We start from the raw sequence: 22,909 nt of genomic DNA, 5'->3' as shown, positions 1-22,909 counted from the left end.
GGTGGACAGCGATGGCCGTGGGTTGAGGCTGACAGGGGAACTTTCCTGCAGGCCAGCGCCAAGTGCCGGCCCTGCAGTGTGTTATGATGGGCCGGTGGAGAGATGAAAGATCTCCCTCGTTGGGCCACTGGCTTTTCAATCTGAAAAAGAGAGGGGAGAGCACCCGGAAGCTCTAACCTGCAACTCCACCAGGTTCCTCTCGCGAGCTCATGGCAACGCTTCAACCAGATCTCATGAGAGAGAACTGTAGCCGGAGGAGCTGCAGGTTAGAATTCACTCACCACTGGACCACAAGGCTTTGTACGTTTACTTTGCTCCCATCTGCACCCACACACAACACCTCCCATTGTATTCACACACACACACACACACACTGAGACCCTCACACAGACACATTGCACCCCTCACACATGCACACACTGCACCTATCACTCACACATACACATTGAGCCTCTAACACATTCACTGCACACCTCACACACACATTGAGCCTCTCACACATTCACTGCACACCTCACACACACATTGAGCCTCTCACACATTCACTGCACACCTCACACACACATTGAGCCTCTCACACATTCACTGCACACCTCACACACACATTGAATCTCACACATTCACTGCACACCTCACACACACATTGAATCTCACACATTCACTGCACACCTCACACACACATTGAATCTCACACATTTACTGCACACCTCACATACACATTGAACCTCGCACACACACACACACAAACTGCACCCCTGAAACAACCATTGAACCCCTCTCACACACACTGCTCCCCTTACACCCACACTGAACCATTGACACACATGTTGAACCCTTCACACACACACACATTTCACCTCTCATACACACGCACCTATAGACATTACATCCCTTATACACACTCTGGATCCTTAACACTCAAACACAGAAACTAGATATGCACATAACTGTAATTCTGTTTTGTTTAAAGTATAAATGTAATTTCCTCAATCATGTTCTGGTTATGGTGTTTAGACTGCCCCTTTAAAAGAATCACTTGACATTCCACCCCTTAAAGGATTACTACAAGTATAATACTGTAGTGGTTATGATGCCAGGGAGACTCGGCCTGGCTTACCAGTAATAGGCAGGGCTGTATTAGAAGCAGTGGCGGAACTACCGCAGTCGTAGCTGTGACTGGGTCAGTCACTCCAGGGGGCCCGGGGGCCCTGCGGTCCCCTGCAATGGCGGTGCCCGCCGGCTATGTGATGCGGCCCTGGCCCGCGCAGTAGAACTGCCACCGGGGCCTTTCATGGGCCACCCGATGCTATGTATTTCCAGGGGCCTGGTCAGCGCTGCGGCGCGACTGGGCCCCCTGTAATGATGTCAGATGCTGGGAGGAAGTGACAGCCCAGTTCAATGATCATGGAATTGGTGAGGAATCAGCCCAGAACTACACGGGGGGATCTTGTAAAAAATTGGTAACGCACTACGCCATGAAGGACTGAAATCCTGCAGCGCCCACAAGGTCCCCCTGCTCAAGAAAGCACATGTACAGATCCATCTGAAGTTTGCCAATGAACATCTGAATGATTCAGAGGAGAATTGGGTGAAAGTGTTATGGTCAGATGAGACCAAATTCAAGCTCTTTTGCATCAACTCAACTCGCCGTGTTTGGAGTAGGAGGTATGCTGCCCATTACCCCAAGAATACCATTGTGGCGGAAACCGCCTCGCCACGGGACATCGGAGGGGCCTGGCTGCCTGCCTCCTACCTGCTGACTATGGCCCCTGGAAAATTGGTACGGTTGGACTATATTTGGGCATGTTTTAGTTTATATTGCTGCTGCTGGCCCTTTTAGAATCATCCGTGGACATATTGGGACGTTTGGGAATAATGTCCCTTTAAGACTTTGTAACATATCACAGTAATACTGTCTTAAATATTATGTAGGTATTTATGTGTTCAGTTAAACTGGGGATATGTAGAAATGTGTGTTTTATGTGTTAAATGTATCAGTATGTAATTTTATGTCTTTTACTGTCTTTTTGTCTGCCATGTGGGTAATGGAGTTTTGCCTCAGCCCGTGGAGATAATTAGATTCCTTCCCCAATTATCTCCAGGCCACAGGGGAGGGATTGTGAGGCATTGTGGGAGGTAACCGGTCTGAGCTGGAAAGTCATGCTGACAGGGGTTTAAAAGATACTATTACTAACTTTTGAACCCCTGGTCTGATTCATGCCATTTTTAAAAATGTTGTTCCCCTGAATGGATTGATTGTGGATATGTATTTTTATGTGAATGTGATGTATGGTTTTGAAGTTACAGATATTGTGTAAAAGTTATGTTTTAAACTGTATAATAAGTGGATTATCTCTCAGGCTAAGGGGAGGGGATGTGTGGGTTGTACCATATCTCGGATTGGTTATTTTATGCCTCCCCTGGGTGTGGCCTGTATGTGTGAGATGGAAATAAAAGCCAGGCTGGATGAGCCAGTCCAGAGTTCCTGTTTTACCCTCAAAGTGAAGTGTCGTCTCATTATTGGGGGAGGATTTATTGTATGCTGTTCCAGTTTGACTGCTAGGATTGCAAACCTATTCGTATGGTTCCTATTCAACTGTCTACAGCATTCAGAGGCTTGAGAGGATTCATATGCTTCTCAGATTCAGTGATTGTGGTTTCTGCCAGAGTGCTTGGAGTCCTCAGGAAACGCTAGGAGCATCCATTAACGGAGGTACCAAGTCGGGGTGCCAGGTGATCCGTTACAACCATCCCCACTATTAAACATAGAGGTGGAAACATTCTTTGGGGGTGTTTTTCTGCTAAGGGGTCAACTGAACCGCATCAAAGGGACGATGGACGGGCCATGTACCGTCAAATCTTGGATGAGAACCTCCTTCCCGCAGCCAGGGCATTGAAAATGGGTATTTCAGGATGTCAATGACCCAAAATACACAGCCAAGGCAACAAAGGAGTGGTTTAAGAAGAAGCACATTTAGGTCCTGGAGTGTCCTAGCCAGTCTCCAGACCTTAATCCCATAGAACATCAGCCTCGAAACCTTAATGACATGGAGAGTCATCTGCAAAGAGGAGTGGAACAAAATCCCTTCTGAGATGTGTGCAAACCTGGTAGCCAACTACAAGAAACGTCTGTGATTGCCAACCAGGGTTATGCCACCAAGTACTACCGTATATACTCGAGTATAAGCCGAGTTTTTCAGCACATTTTTTGTGCTGAAAAACCCCATCTCGGCTTATACTCGAGTCAATTGTCTGTATTATGGCAATTTGCATTGCCATAATACAGACAGGGGCTGTGGGGGCTGCAGAGAGATGTTACTTACCTTCCTGCAGCTCCTGTCAGCTCTCTCCTCCTCTGCCGGTCCGTTCAGCTCTTCTGTCAGCTCACAGTGTAAATCTCTCGCGAGATTTACACTGGGAGCTGACCGAGGTGCTGAACGGACCGGCAGAGGAGGAGAGAGCTGACAGGAGCTGCAGGAAGGTAAGTAACATCTCTCTACAGCCCCCACAGCCCCCTCCTACACAGTGCCCATCCACTGGACCACCAGGGAAGGAGAGCCCCCCTCCCTGGCCAGCTAGCAAGCAGGGAGGGGGGACGAAAAAATGCATATATATATTAATAATAATAAAAAAATAAAAATAATAAAATAAAAATAATAAATAAATAATAATAAAAAAATAATAATAATAAAAAAAATGTAATGAAACAAAAAAAATATTAAAATAATAATTAAAAAATAAAAATCCCCACCCCCCACCAAGGCTCTGCATCACACTCTGCATTACACACACACTGCATTCACACACACACACACACACACACACACTGCACTCATACGCAGCACTCATACACACACACTGCACTCATATACACACACACTGCACTCATACACACACAAACTGCACTCATACACACACACACTGCACTCATACACACACACACTGCACTCATACACACACACTCAGCATTCATACACACACTGCATTCATGCACACACACAGCATTCATGCACACACACACTGCATTCATGCACACACACACTGTATTCTCATACACACACACACACTGTATTCTCATACACACAGCATTCTCATACACACAGCATTCTCATACACACAGCATTCTCATACACACACACACTGCACTCATACACACAACATTCATACACACACACTGCATTCATACACACACACTGCATTCATACACACACACTGCACTCATACACACAGCATTCTCATACACACACACTGCACTCATACACACAGCATTCTCATACACACACACACTGCACTCATACACACAGCATTCATACACACACACACTGAACTCATACACACACACTGAACTCATACACAGCACTCATACACACACACTGCATTCATATACACACACTGCATTCTCATACACACACACTGCACTCTCATACACACACTGCATTCATTATATACACACACTGTAAATAAATATTCAATTAATATAATTTTTGAAGGATCTAATTTTATTTAGAAATTTACTAGTAGCTGCTGCATTTCCCACCATAGTCTTATACTCGAGTCAATAAGTTTTCCCAGTTTTTGGGGGTAAAATTAGGGGCCTCGGCTTATATTCGGGTCGGCTTATACTCGAGTATATACGGTAAGTTAAAGGGGTCAAATACTTATTTCACTCATTGACATGCAAATCAATTTATACCTTTTTTGATATGCATTCTTCTGGATTTTTTTTTCGTTATGCTTGTATCTCACTGTTAAAATACACCTACCATTAAAATGATAGATTGATTATTTCTTTGTCAGTGGGCTAATGTTCAAAATCAGCAGGGAATCAAATACTTTTTTCCCTCACTGTACGCTTTTGAGAAAAAGTACGTTTTTAATGATTTTTTTAAAGAAGTGGAGACTGAGTGAGTGACGAAGAAGGGAACGGTGCAGCCCTAGAGAAATCTTGAATGTGATCATCAGAGGTCGGAGTACAAACAGATGATAGACATAGGTCTTTGTAAGAGCGTAGGGGCCTATACTTGTGTATTAGGGAGAATAGAAAGGTGGGAGCAGCATTATGTGGAGATTTGAAAGCAAGAACCAGAATTTTAAATTGAGCCCAATATCTTACAGGAAGCCAATGCAGGGACTGACAGTGGGGTGTCTATTTTACAAGCCCCACAGCTCTCAGTAATCACAAACTCTGAATTCTCCTTTCTCACTACTCACTTGTCTCTCCTACTTTTACTAGCATGCAGAAGTTCCTGGTATGCGGCCTGGAACAGAGAAAGAGGTGGATGCAGTGAATGTAGCAGAAAGGACACTTGTCAATGTTAGGGAGACAGATGTAGCAAGTGCGTTTGTAGAGTTTAAAGTCTGCTTTACATTAACTATTTTGTAGTCAGCCAGTTCACACACATTTTGTTTTCAATGCATCCATTCTAATTCCCATATATAAATATATATTTATATTATCAATGGGCCTATTCCATGGGTATGGGCTTGGAGCTTCAACTTCATTAGCCCCTATGTTAATCCACCCCTGGTAATAGGGCAAACTGTTTAGAAATTGCTCCTGTGCACTCTGGTGGTCTAGTGACCACTCCCGGTTCTGCAGAGCCGTAGAAGCTGTAAGCCAAGGCGGTTAACATTCATTAGCTAACATCACCAACTGACTGCTCTCATTCTATGACTGAAATTCATTTGCAAACACTGCACATACAGACTCCAAGCATCATGACCACAATCACTGATGTGGTCTTGGTGCTTGTAGTAACTCTTTAAGCAGCACTATTCTGTGTGATAAAATTCCCAATATGTGACCTCAAAACAAACCACAAAAAACAGGAATTGAGGTAGGGCTTTGCTTGCCACCTAAACAGGCCCTGTGTGGCAAAGATACCTCTGCCATGTGTTCCTGGAGGGGCCTGTTGGCTAGCCTCCTGCCCAAAGACTATGGGCCATGTAAAAAGACATGTTAAAAGTGGACTTCCATGGAAAATCTGAACCACTGAACCCATCTGAGTGATTTTTGGATATGATGGTCACTTAGATCAGGACTATCCGGGGATGTGACTCTTGAGAGAGTTCCTGACTCAATCATCTCTCAGGCACAGAGGAGGAGTATGTTGAATGTATTGCTTGTATGTGCCTCTCCCCCTCCCCCTTTTTCCTGTCTTATTGTTTCCCCAGCAGGGCGTTGTCCAAGGGACACTGCCAGACCAGTTTAAACTAGCTGCTTTGTCCCTCCTCATCTCCCATCAGCCCTTGCTATTGTCTAACCCCACCCTTCCTTGTACTGTAGTGCTCTATGTACCCTATTGTATGTAAATGAGGCTGTTGGGGGTTAAAATGTGTGTATAAATTGTGAGTGCTTGCCTGCATTAAACAGTCTATTCCCAGCATTAAGCCTTGGCTCATGTGTGGGGGAGAACAGCTATACTTGCTATACCTGCTATACTCTCTGGAGGAGAGGTCTACCCACTGGGAGCTGGATCCAGAACTTGGGTCCTGGGTGGGCGGAGACATCGAGACCCCAGCCAAGTGCTTATGGTACTCGGTGATTGCTATGAAGCGCGAAACCGCGGAGGTACCCAGTCGGAGTACCAGGCAGTCCGCCACACCCAGGTTTTGCATTGCTGGGGTATAAAATTAAATGGATATATTTTAAAAAGTTTAAAAGCCACATATCACTGTAAAGGGACAATGTAGGAACCCAGACCACTTCATCTAATTGAAGTGGTCTGGGTGCTGTGACCCTTTTGAACCTAGAGTTCCAGAGAACTGCAATGTTTACATTGCAGCTCTAAGTCTGCCCTCAGTGGCTGTCTACCAGACAGCCACTGGGGGCGCTTCAGGAATCTTAACAGACTTTCAGTCCATTATCTGACACTGGTCAACCTGACGCACTGCATGAGGACCTCCAGTGTCAGATATTTCAGTCCATGCGCATTAGACCCCGCTAGTTGTGGGACTGAGGAGGGGGCGGAGCTTCGACCCAGTGTGGAAGGATAAGGTAAGTAAATAAAGCCAAATGCGCATATATATATATATATATATATATATATATATATATATATATATTGAATTCTATGTTTTAAGGCCAAAGTTTTTAAACCTTTATTTACCGGGGAGGGGGGGCGGAGGGATAGGTAGTGTCCTTAATACAGCTTTGTATTCCTGGCACTACAGTATCTCTTAACAAACCTTGTTGTCAGTTATGGCTTGACATAATTCCAAAGCAAGTAATTTTTTTTTCGACCAGCTACTTTTGCCTAAATTATCACATAACTTCTACATATTTCCAGATTTTTCATGAACAGAGTTGTGCATAACATTTTCTTGCACAACCTACCACATGTAAATGTCAACTTGGACTTGCAAATAGAAATCTAAATTCTATTTCACACGTTTGGTTGCCATAGACTGGGCTTGTTTAAAGAAGTCGCATGAGTCAATGAATGATAACAAACTAGGCCTCATCTCTCCACACACTCATGTGATAACTGCAGCTAAAGAGGAACTGTTACTACTGATAATTTTCTGCACGCAATATCTAACTAAAAAGGAGCTTTGTGTTATGCCTTTTTTTCCCATGAAATGTTCAATTTCTTAAAATGTTATTTACATCGAATGCAATACTATCACAATATGTGATAAAAGGCCAATGGATGTGCATCCATGCTTATATTTTAATTCTATGGTTTTACATATCAAGACATAACTAACAATCCTTTGTTCACCTTATAATTCAACAGCCTGTGGAGCCACCTTTAGCAGAAATAACCTGAAGTAATCATTTTTTGAATGACTTTATCATACAGTATCGTTGTGGAGGAATTTTGGCCCATTCTTCTTTAAAATGCTGCTTCAGTTCATTGAGGTTTAATGGCACTGTATGTGTTCGGGTTATTATAGAAAGGTATCCGCTTCAGCACTCTGAGAAAAAGGATAGGTGTGCTTCATACCATACCCCCACTCCGTTGTCCTGTCAAGTAGTATGTCAGGGGTCAGAGTATAAGGGAATACGAGCCAGTGACAAATAATGTTACTTGCACAGCCCAAAAAGGGGTGAATCCCTCCTATTGCCACCCAGCCATCATACCACCCATAATCATATCACCCTACCTATCCATCCCTCTCTCCTCATCTTCCTATTACTCCCACCCATGCCGTCTTCTCTCTCTCCATCTTCTTATCATTCCTGCTCATCCCTTCCTCTCTGTCCTATCTTCTAATCACCCCCACCCATTCCTTCCTCTCACTCAATCCTCCCCTTCCTCCTTTATCCTTCTATCCCTCTCATCTCATACTCCGACCACTCCAAAGCTATCCATCTCCCTTTTAATACTATCACACCCAACCATCTCTTCCTCCCTCTTCCAAACACTCTCAGCCATCCATCCCATACTCTTACCATTTCTGACAAATTCCTCCCTATTTCCCCACCCTCTGATCACTCCTACCTTCCTCAATCTGCTATCCCTCCAATTCAGCCTTTTTTCTCTGCAACCTCTTGTCACTCCCAACTATTCTTTCGATTTTAAAGCCCACTTCTATTAGTTCCACACCAAAATTTCTCTCCCCATTCTTAACAGTCCCATCTCAGCTCCCACACTCACAGCCTCACTCACTCATCTGCCTACAAGGCCCTCACAAATACCCACATATAGTAACACATCACATTAAGCCAAACTAGTCACTCACAAGTACCAACACAAATCACTCACAGCTACCCACACATCACTAAAAGATACCCAAAATATCACAAACTCACACAGCCTCTCGCATGTGTCACACGTATCACACACAGACAGGTACAACACTTATAGGCACCCTACACCTACACAAAATAAAGTAACCTCTCACACACAGCTTTAAAAAAATATTCCAGGGTGCAAACCTTAATGAAATGTGATGCGCATGCCTACAATAAGTATATAACAAGTATGAAATCGAGTGAAAGAAAATGGAACTGTCCCCAACACAGCTGTGGCAGCTGCTTTTTAACATCATGTAATCTAATACTTTTATAGAGTCCTGTTCAGCTAGCTAAATTGATATAGGATTCACCTACCTATGACATTTTATCTGATTGTCATTTCAAGGGTTTGAAAACAGCCTAAGCAAGGCATTTTAAAATTGCAAAATTATTTAATTTAAAATGAAGAAAAATATATATTAAACATGGAATATATTGCATTGTTCTCTTTGACAGTGACATAAGACATGGGTTTAACACATAAAAACCATGATGTCGATGTGGGAACATTCACAGCTTACTGAATGCAGAATAATTGAAATCAAACATGGTATTGAAAATAGCAAGCAGATTGTTTCAACTACCTGCTCCTGCTTTTATAAACCCAGTAGTTTATGCTAATCTCTGTGCTATTCTTAGCTCTGTAAAAGGCATTCGTAGCTTCAGGTAATCACACCTCATCTGATGTGAATTAACCTCCTATCTATTCTGCAACATACCAGTATATTTGGTTGTGCAACAGTACTTAAGATGTGGCATTCCTTTGCCATGTTTAAAATAAATTCAGGATTAGTTGGAAAATGTTTCATATTTATATATATGATTGTAATATAAAATATCTCAGTTTGCGTACATTAGGGACATTTAGGGATAAAGGCATCCGTAGATCAGATTATATATATATATATATATATATATATATATAAATAAAACAGTTTCCAACTAATATACATAAGAGCTGATCTACCTGATCTTCCCTTACATGTTAACCACTTAAGATGTGCGAGTATGTCCTAACTATACTGGGCTTCAACGCCGTTAGGATGTATTCACAAGTCCTAACCTCTCGGCGTGAACAAGCTTAAATCCTTGTTGTCTACCAGCAAGTCACTAGAGTCACTTCCTACAGTTTTGCACTTGCCACGCATGTGCACTAGGTTTCCCCCATTGGATGACATTGATGGAGAAGGAGCCCCACACAGCGCCGAGGGACATCAGTGCTGGAATCAATGTTAAAAAACATTTAACCCTTTGCATTGCCAGGGGAAGAGAGTGTTCCTATAATGTTATGAATACAATGTTCCTTTAAAGGGAAACCCTTAAATTATGGCCAATAGAACAATAGAGCAAATTCTAGTTTTTATTTTATTTCAAAACTTAAACTATTACCTATGTCCTTAGAGAAACACTCAAACACTCCAACCACCACACAATACAATATTTGAATTATTTCATATTTCTTTTAATTAATTCCCATTTTTTTTTTTGCTTGCTTAGCACCATAACCACTAGAGCACTGGCTTTCCCCATTGTAAGGAGTTTAAACTTTTTAGAATGATAGGATTTCTTACATGCTGTGCACCACTCCCTGCCTCCACTACTTCAGATAGACATAGAAAGGTGAGCTCTACTTACCCGAACCTGTCCCTCACGTGCATTGTAATCTTCTTCCAGGCGGTCCTCTCTAGCGCACCAGGAGCCGCCGTCAGAGCTGTACTCTTACATGTGTGAGAGTATGGCATGGAGATCTATGGAGGATCCCGCGAGATGACGGGATCCTCCATTGACAGAGCGAATTCCCTGCAGCCGGGGGGTTTGACACTTCTAGATTGAGTGCCTAAAAATGTAAGGCGTATGAAAAATACATAAGACAAAGTAGTCCCTACTTAATAGATAGAAAAAGGAAGAGAAGAGGAATCAATTTAAAAAAAAAATAAGTATGACGTTGCAGTGCTGCTTCAATGACAATTAATTGAGCAAAGAAGCTCAAGTGGTGAGGAGGACTAGAAAGGTTATGGATAAAGCTTTAGAATTTAAATGAAGCAACATTATCATATGGTCTAAAATAGTAATGAGAGAGTCATTACAAATTTGTTAAATAAGGCAGTGGTAATTTTCCTCAAATTATTGTTTGCTGTGTAAGAACATATTTCAATAAAGGTTGTGATTGAAAATGTAATAAATAACATTTTGGTAGTGATTCAACTTGATTTGCTTACACCAAAAAAGTACACATTAGGGGGTTCCATGAATTGTTATGTGTCATTGCATCATCAATATCTTGTGATATGCTGAATGCAAATTTAGATAAAAATAGGGAAATAGGTAGTGAGAAAATGTGGCCTGGTGGACTACAGAAAAAAATGCAGCCTCCAATGTTGGCAATGAAGGTCACACAATAGGAAAGATTATGACACCTACAGCACAGGGAAGTTAAATGACAATACTAAAATAATGCACACATATTGAATAATTTTAATTGTTTCTCTTCTGTTGTCTTTTTCTTCTCCTTCGGTTATATTTGTATTTCCATGTACTACTAGGTGTGTGTTGATGGATGGATAGATGGATGGCTAGATAGATTGATTGATTGATTTCTGGTTGTAATGTTTGATGGTTGAATATAAGTATAGTGAGTGTATGTAGCTTTGTAAATGAATGCAGGTTTAAAGCTAGAGTTACAAGTGGTTACGGTAAAATGGGTTTAAGGTTTGAGAGGAGTTAACAACAGAGTTAGATTATAGCTTGAGAGGGATTATAGTTGTAGTATAAGTGTTTAGAATTACTTTGGTTGGGTGATTTAATATTGAGGAACATGGTGTGTTTAGTTATGAACAGGAGTTAAACCTAGGATTAAAAGAAAGTATTAAGGCGTTGAGTGCTTAAATTTGGGACTAAGGAAATGGTATGTAGAAAATTTGGAGAGTTTCAATTCAGGGTTATGAAAAAGGAGTCTGAATGGTTATTCACAAAGTAAGAACACACCTATATCTTCTGTAGTCCGGAAATCCTCCTATGATTGATTGTCACGCTGTTATACAGTGTGCATCGCTTAGTGTTATCCCTGCTCCTCCTGCACGGCATTTCCTATGTGAGAGGCTGTTAGTGGACAGATGTAATGGGATCCTTTCCACTTTTTGACCAGCCTCACATACCAACTGTTCCTGCAGCCCTGCTATCAAGCATAGAAGAACGACTCGGCCACATAGAACACTGACAAATGCTCTTTGTACTTATCATTCCCGACCAGGCCACTTGAACTTCAAAAATGCATATTATAAGTGCTGTAGATGCCCCCAACATGACAGGTCCCCCCAAACAAGTGCTTATTCTGCTTAAAGGGTTACTGTAACCCTTTTAATAACCTCTCTTTTTAAATTGACATTGCCCTATTGGGCAATCAATAGACAATACACACCTGTAATCTTAGCTAATATCCACGCCCCATCTAACATAACCAAGGGCCTTTGACCATTTCATCAGCTGAAGACACATGTGTACGCTCTGAGCCAGTGAAGGGAGTAGGGAGAGATCGAAAGTATTTTAAAAAGGAGTAAGCTCATGGAGAGCTGGAAGAGAGGGAAAGCTACTTCCATCTATTGCCAGTGTGCAGTGCAAGGTAGCTGCCTGCAATGGAAATCTAATTACGTCCATTGTCAGTTTGCAGTGCACACTGATGACTGACATAATTTTAGCACATGATTTACATTTGGCAGTCTGGAACAAAGTTCCACTGACATAATTTTAGCACATAATTTACATTTGGCAGTCTGGAACAAAGTTCCACTGACATAATTTTAGCACATAATTTACATTTGGCAGTCTGGAACAAAGTTTTAGGCTGCCAAAGTCATGTGTGCCAAGGTTGTAACTAGCCCCCGGCTGCCAGGATAGTCTTGACCAGACCTTAGATAGGCCGGATTTAAAGTTAATATTGACTAGTACAGAACAGGCCAAGGTCAGGGAAACAGAATGTACATAAATGATAGACAAGCTAAAAGTCAAGGGATACATAAGTCAGACGTCAAATAACAAGCCATGGTCAAAATACACAGGAATCAATAGAAATAAAGCACTCTTGGATAACCATAGAAACATAGAATGTGACGGCAGATAAGAACCATCCGGCCCATCTAGTCTGACCAATTTTCTAAATACTTTCATTAGTCCCTGGCCTTATCTTATAGTTAGGATAGCCTTATGCCTATCCCACGCATGCTTAAACTCCTTTCCTGTGTTAACCTCTACCACTTCAGCTGGAAGACTATTCCATGCATCCACTACCCTCTCAGTAAAGTAATACTTCCTGATATTATTTTTAAACCTTTGTCCCTCTAATTTAAGACTAAGTCCTCTTGTTGTGGTAGTTTTTCTTCTTTTAAATATAGTCTCATCCTTTACTGTGTTGATTCCCTTTATGTAGTTAAATGTTTCTATCATATCCCCCCCCTGTCTCGTCTTTCCTCCAAGCTATACATGTTAAGATTCTTTAACCTTTCCTGGTAAGTTTTATCCTGCAATCCATGAACCAGTTTAGTAGCCCTTCTCTGAACTCTCTCTAAGGTATCAATATCCTTCTGAAGATACGGTCTCCAGTACTGTGTACAGTACTCCAAGTGAGGTCTCACCAGTGTTCTGTACAATGGCATGAGCACTTCCCTCTTTCTACTGCTAATACCTCTCCCTATACAACCAAGCATTCTGCTAGCATTTCCTGCTGCTCTATTACATTGTCTGCCTACCTTTAAGTCATCAGAAATAGTCACCCCTAAATCCCTTTCTTCAGATGTTGAGGTTAGGACTCTATCAAATATTCTGTACTCTGCCCTTGGGTTTTTACGTCCAAGATGCATTATCTTGCACTTATCCACATTAAATGTCAGTTGCCACAACTCTGACCATTTTTCTAGTTTACCTAAATCATTTGCCAATTGGCTTATCCCTCCTGGAACATCAACCCTGTTACATATCTTAGTTTCATCAGCAAAAAGACATACCTTACCCTCAAGACCTTCTGCAATATCACTAATAAAAATATTAAAGAGAATGGGTCCAAGTACAGATCCCTGAGGTACCCCACTGGTGACAAGCCCAAGCTTAGAATATACTCCATTGACTACAACCCTCTGTTGCCTGTCACTCAGCCACTGCCTTACCCATTCAACAATATTGGAATCCAAACTCAAAGATTGCAGTTTATTGATAAGCCTTCTATGTGCAACAGTGTCAAAAGCCTTACTGAAATCTAGGTAAGCAATGTCTACTGCACCACCCTGATCTATAATTTTAGTTTGGCATGATCTCCCTGAAGTAAACCCATGTTGTCTCTGATCTTGAAATCCATGTGTTTTTAGATGTTCAACAATCCTATCCTTTAACATAGTTTCCATCACTTTCCCCACTACTGAAGTAAGGCTTACTGGCCTATAGTTGCCCGACTCCTCCCTATTACCTTTCTTGTGAATGGGCATAACATTCGCTAACTTCCAATCTTCTGGGACTACTCCTGTTAACAATGATTGGTTAAATAAATCTGTTAATGGTTTTGCTAGTACACCACTAAGCTCTTTTAATAGCTTTGGGTGTATTCTATCAGGTCCCATTGACTTATTTGTCTTTACTTTTGACAGTTGAAATAGAACCTCTTCCTCTGTAAACTCACGTGTAATAAATGACTCATTTATCCTTTTTCTTAACTGAGGTCCCTTTTCTTCATTTTCATCTGTAAATACCGCACAAAAATATTCATTGAGACAGTCAGCTAGACCTTTATCCTCATCTACATACCTTCCTTCTTTTGTTTTTAATCTAACTAATCCTTGTTTTACTTTTCTTTTCTCATTTATGAATCTAAAAAAAAAACAACAACTGGAAACCATGACAAGGTACTGTAAATTAGCTATTTTAGTTTTAAAAAAAGCTAATGGAGGGGGGCGGAGCCAGCGCCTGATCGAACCAGACGTGTGTCAGGGCTCCGCGGGCAGCGGTGAGGGGAGGCTGCAATCCTCTCGCAGCACTCACCCTCGGTCCGTCGCCGCCCGCGGTCCCCTCTCCCCTTACCGATAAGCGAGCGGCGTCCTCTCCTCTTGACACGCCGCTCGCGTCCTCCTCTCCTCCTCCCAGCGGCAGCATGTCTAACGCTGCACGCTGGGAGCCGGCACTATTATCTAAGCGCCGGGGTCACTCACGTGACCCAGCGTTAAAGCTACAGTGCAACCAACACAGTGGGGGGTATAGATATCCCCCACGTGTGTTTGTTAATACTGATTGGTGGTTAGCCAATCAGGATTCAGGCTAGGATTTAAATACTTACCTTTCCTGTTCCTCCCTGCCCTGTTGTGGTCTTTGCTTTATAGTATTGATTCTGAACGTGTGCTTTCTGGTTACGTACTCTCTGGCTTGTTATACTGACTTTGTGACTTTCTCCTACCCTTTGACCTCGGCTTGTTTCTCGTTATTCTGTTTTCTGGTTCCCCTTACTCGGCTTGTCTCCTGACTATTCTGTGTGTGCTTAGCCCGGCCACTCTAAGGACCGGTACTGCACACTTTCTGTCTGTGTGTGTGTTAGCGTGTTGGGTTCCCCAGTATCGTGACATTGTGTCTCCGTGCAGCTCTGAGAGCCGGTCCCGAACACCGCGGCTTTTTGCGGCTAATATCTCACCTGCAAGGGTCCAGTGGGGATCCCTGGACTCCTATACATATGGGGAAAAAGAATAAGAAGTACCGGGCAGATCCGGGCTCAGGCTCCAGAGATATTGGAGCATATATGCACCTGACCACACGGCCAGCACCTTCCAAAATGGCGCCGGCGGGGGCCTACTCCTCTGCATCGTCAGACGACGATAGCCACCAGGATCAGCTTCCTGCTTCACCCCAGGTACGCTCCATGCCCCGAGCATCCCAGGCGGAGAGTGATTCTGCTCCCTCCACCAAGGCAGATATACAAGCATTGAGGCAGGATATTAAAGATATGTTTCAGGCAGACATGGCCCTAATCCGGGAAGAAGTCACCTCACCTACTAACAGAGTGGTATCAGTGGAGGGACACATGGAAAGCACCAAATTGGCACAATCTACCACAGATGCCGCTTTAAGCTCATTACAAAGAAAATGCGACAATCTAACAGCACAAATGGCAAACATGGAGGACAGGGTTAAAGCACGAAACGTGAGAATACGTGGTGTTTCTCACACCATTTCAAATGCTGAACTGCCCCATTACTGCAGGAGGCTCATCTCCACACTCCTACCGCCAAAACAGGCCAAACAGCTATTGGTGGATACATGCTTCCGTCTGCCAAAGGCGGCCAAGGCACCCCAAGAGACTACTACGGATATATTGCTCAAGTTTGCAAAAGACTCAGACAGAGGGGTCCTCATGGGCACTGTTAAAGGTTCTCCCACGGTACCCTTTGAGGGAGCACACCTAGTCTTTTATAGAGACTTTTCCAGAGGTACCCTCACATGGCGGAGGATGTTCAGACCGGTTACACACCTCCTGCGAGAACAGTCCATTCCATACAAGTGGGGCCTGCACCGATTGATAGCGGAAAGGAACGACAAGACACACCTCCTGCTGCATATCTCAGAGGCCACACCGTTCCTCCAATCCCTGGGTCTACCAACGGAGACCGTCCAGAAGAACGCACAGCCATCCTGGACAGTGGAGAGAATTGTTCCCTTTGTGCCCAGAAGGGCTGCACCGGGGACTACTGACTCGCCTACTTGATAAGGAGGCATAAGGAGGGAAGATGCTACTGCCAAACGCAATATTGTTTATTTCTTTATAGTTATATGTTAACTTTAAGTCTCTCATGCACCCTGGCTCCGTAAGCATTTGCCTTGCATACTAACCTACTAGTTAACCCCCACCACAAGCTAGAATGAACGTGTCAAGTAGCCCCCTTATTTACGTACAAGTTTAATACCACGTTCAGCTTAAGCCCAGAGCCTTTTTATATACCCTCCTGGCCGGAGTCGGCCGTAGTTACAAGTTTCGTGACGCTTTCGTTATGTAATTGACAACAAACCGGTGCCATATGCGCAACACGCAGTCAGCACCTCACTATGCCAAGACGCAGGCACACAAAGCATTGTACAAGCTCCCCTAACTCACTGTTATAGCAAACACAATCGGCATGCAGGGTCTTGCAGCAACTACAAATATAAAACATAGGTCGTTATTATACTGATGGGATTGTTACACCAAATATGTAAGCATTGTTGTTTTTGCAACCACAGTTGTGATGTGCTCAGAGGTCAACGCTGACCGCAAAAATAAAGAATTTCAATTTAAAAAAAAAAAAGCTAATGGAGGGCTTTTATTGGCCCATTGAAGTCATGTGACATCGGAACATGCATGCGTGATGACAACGTGATGACGCATGCACATTCGCAAGGGTTAGAACAAATGTGGACCTAGGAAGCCTTAGAAGGCTTTGGTGCGCACTAATACTGCCAGACCTGGTCATTGCTAATTTAAGAGTGGTGATCAGCAGCGTTCCACGCAAATATCTCTGAATTTGCACAACGACCACTATGAACACTTCAAATCACTAACGTGATCATGGTCGTTTCAGTAACCACTTAATGGAAAACTTTTCCCATACATAGGTGTAGTGATAATGGCAGAGGGAAGAAATCACAAAAAAAAGACAGGCAGTTAAGTTGCTTGCAATGAAATAAGGTGCAAGTTGAAACACAGTTCCCTCTGGGTATCACTATCATTGTCTTATACATAACCACTCGACTGAGAGATATCTGAGCAAACCTTGTTTTGTATTTTTTACTGTACTATTAGAGAAGTATGTACATAGAACTTTGATTTCCTGTAAGTGTACTTCATATTGCATACACTTCTACCAATATACCCTAACCTCTCCAACTGGACATTATATAAACATTGGGTTGCCATCTTTGTTGCAAAAATGATCGCCCATGCTTGTTTGCATAATTATATCTGTGTGTCAACATGAGGTATGATATAAGAGAAAAAAAAATGTGGAAGGGGAAAAATCAATCTTATTCGAGACTTATTCTGCCAGAACAATTTCTAGTACATCCGCTTGTTTGAGCTACTTGTCTTAAGTGTCCTTGAAAAATGTCTTCTGTATTGGGAGAATTTTGTTTTCATTGAAAAAACATGAACAATAAGTAAATGAAATAAACTTGCAAAGGCAGTAGGAGAGAGCCAGCGAAACAGTGCAACAGATATTGAATATGGTAAAGAAAAAACAAACAGTCTTACGGACAAAAAAAAGAGTGGAGAATTAAGGGAGTAAAAGTGGAAAGCGATCAAGACAGAAATGGTATCTTGAAATCTGGCATAGATAGTTAACCGCCAATATGCTTTGTGAGATCACACTACTCAAAAGTGTAGAGATTTGTTTGCAACAGATGACAAACCTAATCCACTTTTAAATTTTATATCACATTATTTTTAATCTCAAATATTCAACTTTAATCTGAATCTAGTATTTGTGAAAAAAGTATATATATATTTATATTAGTACGATCCAGTTCCTCTCATGCTGCTTGGGAGTTGTGTTAAGGCAGTGTGAATTTTAACATTTAATGTGAAAGATAATCAGGTCATTAATTTCTGACACAATTATATAACTTATGACTATACGTTATAATTGTAAGGGCATCCCAAAATTATTAATTCATGAAAATTAAAAAATATTTTTATTTAACCAATTTGTGCTAAAATTGTGTGGCTTAGGTGTACAGGATTGCATCTTCCTTGTATCTCCAATTAATGCCCTATGATATCAAAACATGTATGGCAAAGTTATGTTCACTAAGCTGGAAATTTTGGGGAATCTACATGTGTACTGCAAAATTTAGGCAACATAGCTTATTTTCTAATAGTTACAGTTCTCTTGTTGGTTCTCCACAGTGAATAACCTTCATATTTAATTAATAATTTTAAAGGAAAACTATAGCAATAGGAATATAAACTTGTACTCCTAATGCTATAGTTTTAACCTATCTGTACTCATATACCATCCTGCAGTGAAACACCTATCACTCTCAGGCCTCACTCAACTCAGTGAAAGACTGCATTTTCCATCCTTCAGTGAAACACCTACCACTCTCAGGCCTCACTCAACTCAGTGAAAGACTGCATTTTTTCTTCCCACCCACACAGGCTCCCCCTAAATATATAGCATGCTCCTCCAGCTGTTTGAGATTCTCACCCAATTACCTCTTCATTCCCCTAACATCTTACCAATAGCTGCTTCTCTGTTAACTCTTTCGGCCATCACCTCCAAACTTCCCCTGCTACCCCTTGTCTCAAATCCCCATGGTATCCTTTAGATTGTAAGCTCACGGGCCATCTAGCCAAGCACTTTGTATAAAAGAGCTCCAATGGCTAGATATCCGCTTACGGGCAGGGCTCTCTCTACCTCTTATATTTGTCTGTGTATATTGTACATTTCTCCACTAATTGTACAGCGCTGCAGAATCTGTTGGCGCTTTATAAATAGCATGAATAAATAAATATAAAATCATGTCCCTCTCGCTGCATGAAAGCTGAAAGGATGGGTTTTACGTACTTTTCAGCCCTTGCTGTCAAACTCTCCACTTCCTTGGCTGAGATCATCGATCTTGCTGATCTCAACCAATCAGTTGCTTTCTGTGGGAGAGGAGGGCTTGTGCGCATGTACTGAAAAATGTTGCGCCAAGCAAATGGTCTCTAGAAGACGTTCTGATTGATATAGCCAAGTTTTACTCAGCTATTAAGTCAGAAGCATGGTAATGTTTCACATTGCAGGGTTAAAAAGATAGGATCATGGCACCCAGATCCGTTGAATGAGATCTAGTGGTCTGGGTGCATATAGAGTCCCTTTAAACATTCTTCAGGATTATTCAATAGACTGATATGTACTGAAACTGCCCAAAGCATTTCAAATTTTAGGCACAAGCAGCCAAGCTGGAAACAGATGATTTGGAGTTTATTTATTTTCAGATTTGGCTCTTTTGACTACACTTGACATTATCTGACCGATTCCTGGTTTAGTGAAGTACTTTGACTTAACTGATTTATCTTCTCACTACGAATGTGGGTCAGTTTATAAATCAAACACTCTAGATATTATTTATAAAGGCTAATAGTAAAACAAAGTTCTAGATAGTATAAATTAAGCATGAATATTTTACTGGTTTCCACGGTAATAGCTCCTCTTTTATAACTTTGCCCATGACTGCTCTTTATCGATCACCATCAAACTAATATAAAATATCCCCTCTTATGTGGACATCCATAGGATTATTTTGATTCTGTTTACTTTTTTAGTCATCACTTCCAAATTTCCCCTGCTGTCTCAAATCCCCACAGTATCCTTTAGATTGTAAGCTCACGTGCTATCTAGCTAAACACTGTATAAAAGAGCTTCAATGGCTAGATCTCAGCTTACGGGCAGGGCCCTCTCTACCTTTTGTATATGCCCGATTATATTTTACATCCTCCACTTATTGTACCCGATTATATTTTACATCCTCCATTTATTGTACAGCGCTGTGGAATCTGTTGCCGCTTAATAAATACCAGTAATAAATAAGAGTAATAAATAAATAATACATATAGCATTTTGTTTATCCTGGGATTTATTTATACTTTCTCCAATAACGTCATATAACTAAACAGAATTTGGTAAGCATTATTTCCATAATTATGCTTAATTTGGATAGCACACTTCTGAAGCACTGCAAGGAAGTATTTCTTCTTCTGAATAGACCCACAAGCACCAGGATGTAGAAGTGGTAGTTTGCCTTGACAACAGTGGGAAGTCCTACCTTATTGTGCACAGGAACATACCTGGAGCTGGAATTAGAATTTCTTTATTTTCCATACATGATCCTTATTACTATTGCACACAAGCTAGGTTTTAAAAGCTTTGAACAAGCTGGCAGGTTAACTTAGAGATCTGGCTTGTATCTCCAAAATTGGTAAGGTATGCACTTGAGGAGCATTAACCTCAAAGATTTTAATTACTTTTTTATTACAGCTTCTTTTTGACATTTGAATACATATTGACATGCCCTAGTATATGTCAAAAACTCACTAGCTATTGCACCAAATAATAGCTTTACTTTGCGCTGCAGTATGTATAACCTATAAGGGTGCATCTACACAAATAATGGTGTATACTTCCATTACAGTATTGTGAGACTGATAAATGTCAAAACACAGCACTTCAGTCAAGATATAACAGTGAACCTCAATAGCCTTTTTACGACAGTATATAGCCAGAGCTTGCAATCCGTCACGTAAACAGCCATTACAAACCACAATATGTTGTCTTGCACAGGTAATTTAAAAGCACAGGCATGCGAATAAATGCACAAGTATCTTATACAAGAGCTGATACACCATATACACACACACTGCTGCTATAAACAGCACCCAGTAGTAACTCTGACGCCCAGTTCATTTAAATGATGAATTTGAAATACCTTTGATTCTTGGCTACTGGTGGACGCTGGGGAATGAGGCTGCTCACTACTTCCAAGTTCAGTCTCTTTATCCACAGGGTCTCCCATTGTACTGTTTTCAGGAATCATTATCTTCTCTGTTGAATCAGCTACGTTTGTTTCTCACTGATGGAAGAATATTATTTCTTTGTTCTTTTACAGCTCCGCGTTTTGCTTCCATTTTGCAATGAGTTGTGACCCCATGCTTGGTATTTTGTTTAGTAGCTTTTTTTTTTCTTAATTACATTCCCATTATTTGTTGTTTTTTTTCCTCCAGACTCAGTCCGCTTTTATTTTTGTTTTCCAGCAAGTTGTGTTTTAAATGGAAACGTTTGATTATGGCTATGTTAAGTGTGGGTGAGATGTGTTCTCCCTTTATAGTAAAAAGCCTGGAGGTATGGGACATCGAAGTGTGGCTGTCAGCCTTAGTGATGAGAATAGAAGTGATCTGAACCAGAAAGCCTGTGAAGCTTACACATGAAGCATGGCTGGGAGGAGCTAGCCAGCTAATGCTTAGGATGCTTGCAGAGGCACGAGTTGCTGTTACCCACTATCAGAGTATTGAAGTGTGCAAAGGAACAGTGAATGGGCAAACAGAGAAAAATAAATACTTAACTTTTAATGAAACTAACGTATTTTTTACAACAGCATGACTTATAAATGTTTTTCAAGATAATCAATCCAGGTTCATCTTTTATGAGTACTGGAAAGTAATGTATTCTGTGAAAACACATAATCAGTTCAAATCTTATTAAATAATTAACATTGATACAGTCATTGTTCTACGCTAATGTATGGGACTAAAAACAAAAAATCCCAGGTATACTAAATAAACTATAGAAAAAAAAGTTACCTGTACTCCTAAAGCCCTATGCATATTTAAAGGGATACTGTAGTGCCAGTAATACAAAGCTGTATTCCTGGCACTACCGATCTCTCTGCCTCCCCCATCGCACCCCCTCCTACACAGTAAATAAAGGGTTGAAGCTCCGCCCCCTCCTCCGCCTCGCAATGAGTGGGGTCTAATGCGCATGAGCTGCAAATGTTGAATAAATGCTTTCCTATGGGGAAAAATCTGACGCTGGAAGTCCTCATGCAGAACGTGAGGACGTCCAGCGTCAGATAACGGACCAAAGGTTTGTTACAATTCCGGAAGCCCTCTAGTAGACAGCCACTGAGGGCATAATTTGTGCTGCAATGTAAACTTTAGCACTAGGTGCAAAAGGGACACAGCACCCAGACCACTTCAATGAGCTGAAGTGATCTGAATGCCTACAGTGTCCCTTTAAAAAATAGGTTATTTAGTTACTCCAATGGCCATTAGAGGGATGCCACCTGCCACGTCAAGGCAAAACTCCTAGGTGGGTCCTATATTGACTATTCACCTTGCCTCCTTGAGCTTCTGGCAAAGATATTTCTAATGAGACACAGAGGGGTATTTTTCTAAAACCCCTACATGCTTATTAACCCTTAATAGGGAACACATGAGATGGGCGGCAGCATTGTAACATAGCTGTGTGATAGAAAAGTGAATACGAATACACAAAAACAAGTCCTGAGCTCAAACGTCCACTAATCTTGGGTGGAAGCAACAACCATAGTACACATCAGCCCCTTTACATACAGTAAAAAACAAAGAAAAAAAGTTACCTGCACTCTTCCCAAATCCCTATGCATATTTAAACA

General features: G+C 41.6%; 1 protein-coding gene across 2 annotated transcripts in view; it reads right to left on the bottom strand.

Annotated features, from left to right (window-relative positions):
* The window catches only part of STAC (SH3 and cysteine rich domain), a 411,447-nt gene extending 389,978 nt beyond the window's left edge, over positions 1-21,469 (bottom strand). For both annotated transcript variants that reach the window (XM_063452039.1, XM_063452040.1), the window contains exon 1: positions 21,206-21,469. In XM_063452039.1, coding sequence (XP_063308109.1) covers positions 21,206-21,313 — 108 coding nt within the window. In that variant the 5' untranslated portion in view covers positions 21,314-21,469. The remainder of the gene's footprint in view (positions 1-21,205) is intronic.
* Positions 21,470-22,909: the final 1,440 nt, after the last annotated feature.

This window comes from Pelobates fuscus, chromosome 4 (genome assembly GCF_036172605.1).
Source record: "Pelobates fuscus isolate aPelFus1 chromosome 4, aPelFus1.pri, whole genome shotgun sequence".
Classification (NCBI taxonomy): domain Eukaryota; kingdom Metazoa; phylum Chordata; class Amphibia; order Anura; family Pelobatidae; genus Pelobates; species Pelobates fuscus.
The sequence above is the reverse complement of the archived record's forward strand: the minus strand, read 5'-3'. Positions and strand labels throughout refer to the sequence as shown.